The sequence below is a fragment of the Myotis davidii genome, unplaced genomic scaffold (genome assembly GCF_000327345.1).
Source record: "Myotis davidii unplaced genomic scaffold, ASM32734v1 scaffold941, whole genome shotgun sequence".
Classification (NCBI taxonomy): domain Eukaryota; kingdom Metazoa; phylum Chordata; class Mammalia; order Chiroptera; family Vespertilionidae; genus Myotis; species Myotis davidii.
The window spans coordinates 315,336-324,054 of record NW_006291724.1 but is presented as its reverse complement, the minus strand read 5'-3'; the positions used below and the strand labels follow the sequence as shown (position 1 = coordinate 324,054).

Genomic DNA, 8,719 nt, shown 5'->3' with positions numbered 1-8,719 from the left:
TGACCTCCAGGCTAACTGGCTATGAGAGTCAGCTGTGTCTGCAGTGGGAGAGCTTCTGTCATTTGTAAATTTTTTAAAAAATTAACTCAAAGAAAGAAGAGTTTTCTGAGGTTTTCTAGTTTCTCTAGATGGTGTACTTATTCCCTAGAACAGGGCTTACAACTTGGAGTTCAAGGATAGTATTCCGAAGATCTATGAACCCTTGACATTATATGTAAGACATATGCCCTCACCCTGCTAGTGCCTGGGCATGTGCTAGGGGATGGGGGAGGCCGGGGGGAGGTCAATGGGGGAAAAAGAGACATATGTACCACTATTTGTAATTCTCTAAACAATAAAAAAAATTATATGTAAGAGCATGTATATACTTGTCTTTGGTGGGGCGGAGGGGCGGGGGGTGGAGGTGGGGGAAGAATAAGCCAAACCCTTTGGAATTCTAAAAGACTGCAGGACCCAATCCAGATTAAGAATTACCTCCCCTGACCCAATGTATGGCATAATGAGTGTCAAAAATACCTAATTTCAAAAAGACAAAAATATTTGCTGTCCATATATCTTTATTTTTGTAAGTTTAGACATATTACACATAATAATTCTCAGCCTGGAAGGAAAAGTATAGCAGCATTATATCTTTGCCTCCCCAAAATGCCACCAGATAAACCTGTTAATCAAGCAAAGCTAAGTTTATTAAACTTATAGCAGTAAGAAAGAGCCCTACCTCAATAGTATTAGCTGTGTCTTTAAAAGGGGATGTCAAGGGAGAATATTTATAGGGTTTTAGTGCATGACTGTGTGATTTTGAAGCAGGTCTTTCAAGGTAAAGAACAAGTTAGAATTGTACAGTGTTATAATAAAACTAGGGGCCCAGTGCACAAATTTGTGCACCTTGAAAGGAACTGTGGGCCGCGAGGCTGGCTGTGAGCACAGGGATGGGTCTTGGCACATCCTCCATGCCCCTACCCGGCCCTTCCTGCCAAAGGCCCTGGTCCCCTCTCTGCCAGCAGCCCTGCTCCTGCCACCACTGTTCCCACATGCTGACCGTGCAAGCCCTGCTCACACTCACTGACAGCACAGAGCGATTGGGGCCAGTGCCAACAGCAGATGCAAGCAGAGCTGGCACTGTCAGTGGATGCGAGTTGCGGCTGCTTCCCTGATCACCCCTCAGGATCAAGGGGAGGTGGAGAAGTCCTCAGGGACTATCAGGGTCGGCAGCCACCACTTGCACCAAGCAATCAGGGCCAGTGCCAGATGCCAGCAGCAAGTGTAAGCAGCAGCTCCAGCACTGGCTGTGAGTGCAAGCAGGGCTGGTGCCGGCAGCAGGTGCGAGAGACAGCTTCCGGCCCCAATCAGCCCTCAGGAGCAGGGGCAGAAGTCCTCAGGGGCGATTGGGGTGGGAGCCACCGCTCACACACACTGACAGTGCTGAGTGATCCGGGCTGGCGCCGGGCACCGGCAGTGGGTGTGAGCAGCGGTTCTGGGGCTGGCAGCGGGTGTGAGCAGTGGTTCTGGGGCAGGCAGCAGGTGCAAGCGGGGCCAGCGCTGGCAGCAGGTGTGAGTCCTGGGTGGGACTGCAGCATGGAGGAGCAAAGACTTTTCAGTAACCACTAGAGGCTTGCCGTGATGACAGCGACTGGCATCCCGCCTTGGTCTGGCACCCCTACTCACCTGCTCCACCATCCCACCATGGCCGAAGCCCACTATGTTCAGCACATGCCCCCTGGTGGTCAGCATACATCATAGCTACTGGTTGTTCAGTTGTTTGGTTGTTCCTCTGTTTGGTCTATTTGCTCATTAGGGTTTTAGATAGATGATAGATGATAGATAGATAGATAGATAGATAGATAGCTTTGGCTTGGCAAATACAGTGACATGAGGGGCTTGAAGAGAGTCCTGATAAACAGGCTAATTTTTTATTGAATTTATTGAGGTGACACTGGTTAACAAATTTATAAAGGTTTCAGTTGTACAATCCCATAATACATCATCAGTACACTGTATTGGTGTGTTCACCATCCCAAGTCAAATCCCTGTCCATAGCCATTTATCACTCAATCACCACAATATTGTCCCTGTCTATGAGTTTTTCTCCTTTTTTTTCTTTTTTGCTCAATCCCCACTCCACCCAGCCCACCAGCCCACCAACCCTGACAGCTGTCAGTCTGCTCTCTATCTATGAGTCTGTCACTATTTTGCTTGTTAGTTCATTTTGTTCATTCGATTCCATATATGAGTGAAATCATATGGTACTTGTCTTTCTCTGGCTTCTTTCACTAAGCACAATGTTTTCCAGGTCCATCCATGCTGTCACAAAAGATTAAAATTTCCTTCTTTTTTACAGCCAAGTAGTATTCCATTGTGTAAATGTACCACAGCTTTTTTTATCCACACATCTACTGATGGACATGGGCTGCTTCCAAATCTTGGCTATCCTATATAATAAAAGCTTAATATGCTAATTGCCCAATCATCCAGTTGGCCGTTCAACCAATCAAAGCATAATATGCTAATGATATGCTAAGGCCGCTCAATCACTCACTATGACGTGCACTGACTACCAGGGGCCAGTCGACTGGTGGATCAGTCGCTAAGATGTGCACTGACCACCAGGGGATAGACGCACCAACTGGTAAGTTAGCTTGCTGCTGGGGTCTGGCCAACAGGGACTGTGCAAGATGGGCTGGACATACCCTGGAGCCCTCCCGTTGTCCCCCCCAGCTGGCCAACCTCCCACAGCCCGATTATGCCCAATCATGCACCAGTGGGGTCCCTTGGCCTGGCCTGCACTTCTTGCAATCCAGGACTCCTAAGGGAGATGTCAGAGAGCTGGTTTTAGCCCAATACCGCAGGCCAGGCTGAGGGGCCCCACTGGTGCACGAATTCGTGCACTGGGCCTCTAGTAAATAAGTAATTTTCTGACTTGCTAGACAAAAAAAGAATAAATATAGGTGTATAAATAAGAAAACCAATATTAAGTAAGCATCTACACTTCAATCTATAAACCATTCAGTATGTATATCTGGCAATCAAAATATTTTTTCAAGTACTTATTCATAAACTTTAAGGTGTCTTCCTTCTCACTAGAGATAAACCTTTCTGGCTCCAATCAAATATATGATTATACCTTATTATTATTCCATCATAGGTTTCTACATGATTGTAGAAAATCCATACTGAACTTATAATCATAGACCAAGGTTTTTTTTAATGTAAATCTACTAGTGGTCTGACTTTATCTGACTTTGGAGTTTTGTTCTCAAGAAATGAAAATTCTTTTTAAGATTAGCCTAAACTAGTATAATTGAAGGAATAAACAGAGAACAAATAAATAAATATATACACATACACAAACAAAACAAAACAAAAACAAAAACAATCTATAGTAGTGCTTTCCAACAGAAATTTAATAAAAGCCATATATGTAACTTTAAATTTCCTAGTAGACATATTTTAAAAAGTAAGACAAAATAGGTGAAATTATTTTTTATTATTTTTAATCCTCACCCGAAGATATGTTTTATTGATTTTTAGAGTGAGAGAAAGGGAGAGAGAGGGAAGAACATTGATTGGTTGCCTCCTAGGGATCGAACCCACAACCTAGGTATATACCATGACCAGGAATTAAACTCACAACCTTTGGTGTAAGGGACAATGCCCCAACCAACTGAGCCACCCAGCCTGGGTAGGTGAAATTATTTTTAATAAAATATTTTACTTAACCCAATATATTCAAAATATATTCATGTCAATGTATGTACTCTGTAAAAAGCCTAAGAAATTGTTTTTTCATATTGCATATTCAATATCTGGTATGCACTTTACAGTTACAACTTTTCTCAATTCAGACTAATCAGTTCTAAGTGTTCAATAACCATGTATGGTTTGTGGCTGCCATATTGGACAACACATATCTATATCATAGTTCACTAGCTTTTATATTTGTACCTGTATCAAGATCATCTGGAAAGCTTATTATAACAAAGATTGCAAGGCCCCACTTCCAGAATTTTTTATGGATCTGGATTGAGTCCAAGAATTTGAATTTCTAATAAGTTACTTGATAATGTTAATGATGCTGCTCTGAGGACCACAGTTTTAGAATCATGACCATAGTTCTTTCAAAATCCAGCTTTGGTACCATTTCACCCCTATATTGACATGAATGATCAAGAACTGACCCTAGATTTTATGGTTGTTGTTGTTGTTTTTGGTGCTGGTATTATTGCATTTTTAGCATTATACGTCACTGTTTACCTGTTGGTTAAAACTGAGTAATTATTTATGAAGATGGGTATTCCTTAGATCTTCATGTCTATTACTTTCTGAGTGCTTCATTTCAGGAGGCTGAACAGGGAATAAACATTCATGGGCTTTCTTGTACTTAGTGAGTATTTGCAGAGCTGTCTTAATATCATATCCATACACATGCTCTGATCTGTAAGCACAAAATAACATTTTTCTGGTTAACAACCTGTCAATCAATAAATTGACAATCTGCCCAGAAAAAAATCAAAGCTTTAATAGTAATTAATTAGATTTTTAAAATATACTCATTGATTTTACAAAAAAATGTAACTTTAAAATAATAAATTAATAGCTCACTTTTTTTGGCTAAGTGGAAAATAAGCATAACTTTAAAATTTTTTATGTTGTTTAAACCATGACCTGAATGTATCTCTAGATGTGGGCAAGTCCTGGACACCAAATTTTAAATGGTTCTGTTCCTTTGTAAAAGATGCAGTTAAATATTTCATTTCCCTTGTCTCATTTCCGAAGGGAAACAATGAGGAGCTAATACCTGGTCTTTTAACTTTGTTTTTGTCATAAGAGTACAAAAACAGCATCAGAGCCTCCTTTGGCTCCTCCTGTGTCTGAAGAAGAAGATGAAGAAGAGGAAGAAGAAGAAGATGACAATGAACCCCCACCAGTTATTGCACCAAGACCTGAGCATACAAAATCAGTAAGTAGCAAGTGACTTTTTCCAAATGATTCAAAAGATATCATTTGGAACACTCATATAACCAGAGTCTAGTTAATCAACTAGTACCTATTGAACATCTTACTATATTCCAAAACTTGGGATACAAGATTAGCACTTGACAATTAGGGAATAATACCAAACAATATACAAATAAGTGCTAAGTTATAAAACTGCTCCAGAGATTAAGATAGAGAAGAAAATTCATGTGAATCAAATAGGAAGGCTTGCATGAGCAGAGGCACTAGTACTAGAATTAGGACAGCTTATATGGGGGTCACAAAGGACTAGCTCCTCAGAGCTTTCAAGGACAGTATATTTGTACATAGGTATATACCATGTACCAGGCCTATATAGGAGGCAACACTTGGTTGCCATATTCATGTTGCTCAATTCAGAACAGAGTAAACAACATAAATATATACCGTATACCTATGCTCAAGTGTTGCTTCCTCAGGAAAGCTTTCTTTGTCTTTCTTAGTCTGAGTTAAGTACCCTTCTTCTTTGCTGCCTTTATGACAAAAATATCACATTATACTAATCTGTCATCTTCCTTCACTTAGACTGGGAGCTTCTCAAAGGCAGGGATTGTGTCTTCTTTTCCTGTATGCCCAGCTCTAATAAACATAAAGTGTTTTTTTATATAAATCACTTTTTTTATAAAGCTCACTGAAGTTTGGTGTTCAGGATAGGAGGAGGGGTAAATAGACAGCACAGAGAATTTTTAGGACAGTGAAAATACTTTGCATAATACCATAAAGATGGATAAATCTCATTATGCATTTATCCAAACCCATAGAGTGTACTACACTCAGAGTGAACTGTATATAAATTATGGACTTTGGGTGATTATTATGTAAGTGTAGGTTCATCAATTGTAACAAATGCACCAATCCGGGAAGGGGATGTTGATAATGGGTGAAGTTATGCGTGTGTGGGGGTGGAGGTATATGGGAATTCTCTGTACCTTCCCCTAAATTTTGCTGTGAACCTAAAACTCCTTGAAAATTTATCTTGATTAAAAAAAAACAACACAAAAAACTCACTGATATGAGAGTGTCTTGACTTCGTACTCTTTCCTTGGCCTGCTGTTTTAATTGTAGAACTTCTTTTCTTGTCTTTAAGATCTATACTCGTTCTGTGGTTGAATCCATTGCTTCACCAGCAGCACCAAGTAAAGAGGTCACACCACCTTCTGCTGAGAATGCCAATTCCAGTACTTTGTATAGAAATACAGATCGACAAAGGAAAAAATCCAAGATGACAGATGAGGAGATTCTAGAGAAGCTGAGTGAGTCTTTTGCCATCATTAGTTTTTTCATGGAATTGTTTCTCTTTAAATAGAATTGTAATTGGTTCTTTAGAAGTTTGAATCTGCTTGTATGAACTCCATACTCCCTGAAGTCACCAGATGTAAAGTTTGGGACTCACTGTGTATTATAGATCACTCTCTTTCTCACACTCCTAATTTGACAAAAACTAAATATTTTCACTTGAAAAATTAATTAAGCTGAAAACTTGACAAGATGAATTAAGCAGTAAGTTTTATTTTAAGATTACACTCCCAAAAGGAAGAAAATAGTCTGATGACATATCCTATGATCATACCCCAAGGGCTCCCAACTGATGAATCATGACAGATAAGTCTATCAAAACCCCACAGAGTCCATCAAAACTGGCAGCCACAATAATATATCCTTTTCCCTTAATTTTAGGAGCATTTCTATATGGAGAGGGGCGGTGGTCAGAAAATGCTGACAGCCCAGCCTCCTTTCCACAGTGTCATTAGTGTGTACATGCTTGTGTATACACAGTCACTCCAGTTTTGCAAAAACACTATTTCAGTTATCTTGCTGGGTCAAAGAGCTTTAAAAAACATTCTCTGCTGAAAGAGTCAAAAGTCTATGAAATATATTCATTAAAATTATATTACAAAAGCATTTAACAAATTACTAGTTATCTGCAATCAATACCCTCAATCTAGTTACTACTTACCCTTCAAAACTCAGCTCAAGTGTTGCCTCCTCAGGAAAGCTTTCTTTATCTTTCTTAGTCTGAGTTAAGTACCCTTCTCTTTTGCTGCCTTTATGACAAAAATATCACATTATACTAATCTGTCATCTTCCTTCACTTAGACTGGGAGCTCCTCAAAGGCAGGGATTGTGTCTTCTTTTCCTGTATGCCCAGCTCTAATAAAGTGTCTGGTACATATAAAGGCACTTAACAAATTCTTCTTGAGTAAACGGATGAAAAAATAAGCAAACAAATATATCTTTACTGGGCTTCACCTTGTCTGTTGTATAACAGAATCATTTAAGGAAACAATTTCCTGTCATCAAGAAACTTGCAATTTTATTTGGAAGATAAGATGTAATCGTGTGATACAATTGGTGAATAGAAGGCCATTTTATTTCAAGCAAATGTGTATCTAAAAGGTCGCTGAAAAGAAAGAGAGCAGTTGAGGGGAGCTATAGGTCACAGGAAGACTCTACAAACAGGATTATTGGTCCATTTGGCATTGTCTAGAGACGTATATTGTCATGACACAAGGAGTGCTGCAGGCATCTGGTGGGATAGACTGGGGGTGGTTCTAAGTTCTCTACAGTGTAAATGACAACACCCCTCATTTCCCCTCAATAGTGCTGAGGTTGAGACATTCTGAGGTAGGGGTATTTTAGAAAGACAAAGGTTTAGGTTGCAGCTGTCTGTAAGCACTCATAACTGCAATTGCTGAACTTAGTGCTAATACTATTTGCTGTATTAACAGTAATTATTCCAATTTATTGAGTATTTTATGTGGTGGCCACTTTCCATACATTATCAGGTTTACTTTTCACAATAATCCCTGTGTTAGATTTTAATAGCCTCCTTTTACAGATCAGTGAATGTATGCCTCAAAAAAGTTTCACTAATGACTGGCAGAGCCAGAGTTTGAATTCAAATAGCTTACACTATTTCCACTACCCATTTTGCATCTGCATGTCTCAACTGTCTATATATGTAAAAAGAAAGGGAAAATGAAAGAATTGCCTTAATAATTTCAATTCAATTACTCAGACAATTGCCTCAATTTTTTTCCTTTATCTTGTACATATAAACATGATCTATGAGATTTATTAGATGTTAAAAACCTAATAGCCTAGTTTTAGTAAAAATGACTATTATTTGGTATCTGTTTTAGATTTATTATAATTAAATTTATAGCTTCCTTAATTTCAGTGACAGAGAAAGAAGCATTATTTTCATGGGCCAAAATCTTGCTTTGCTTGCAAACAGTAACAGTACTGGATCTGTTTACTTTATAATTTGTTGTTTACTCTGTTCTGAATTGAGCAACATGATGAAGAGGAGAAAACTACCTTTGAATTTTTTTTAAATTAATAATTGTTTTCTTCTCTGTTGGAGAATGCTTGGGCCTAGAGAGAATCATTTTCCCTGTAGCCCAGTGATGGCGAACCTTTTGAGCTCGACGTGTCAGCATTTTGAAAAACCCTAACTTAACTCTGGTGTCGTGTCACATATAGAAATTTTTTGATGTTTGCAACCATAGTAAAACAAAGATTTATATATATATATATATTTTTTAAATATATATATTTTATTACTATATGCAAAATATGTTAAGCCAAACATAATTTCTATTCAGAAAAGTTTAATGTTCAATGAAGGTGAAAAATTAGGTTTTGTGACTTCATTTTGAAGCTTGTTTCATGCATAAATTAAAGGAATACTGTTTGGAATTAT

The 8,719-nt window shown here is 38.7% G+C and overlaps 1 protein-coding gene across 6 annotated transcripts in view; it reads left to right on the top strand.

Annotated features, from left to right (window-relative positions):
* The window catches only part of PAK3 (p21 protein (Cdc42/Rac)-activated kinase 3), a 310,496-nt gene that overhangs the window by 227,627 nt on the left and 74,150 nt on the right, over nt 1-8,719 (top strand). For all 6 annotated transcript variants that reach the window (XM_006765157.2, XM_006765156.2, XM_006765159.2 and 3 more), the window contains 2 exons: nt 4,826-4,957; nt 6,101-6,266. In XM_006765157.2, the coding sequence (XP_006765220.1) occupies nt 4,826-4,957; nt 6,101-6,266 (298 nt within the window). The remainder of the gene's footprint in view (nt 1-4,825; nt 4,958-6,100; nt 6,267-8,719) is intronic.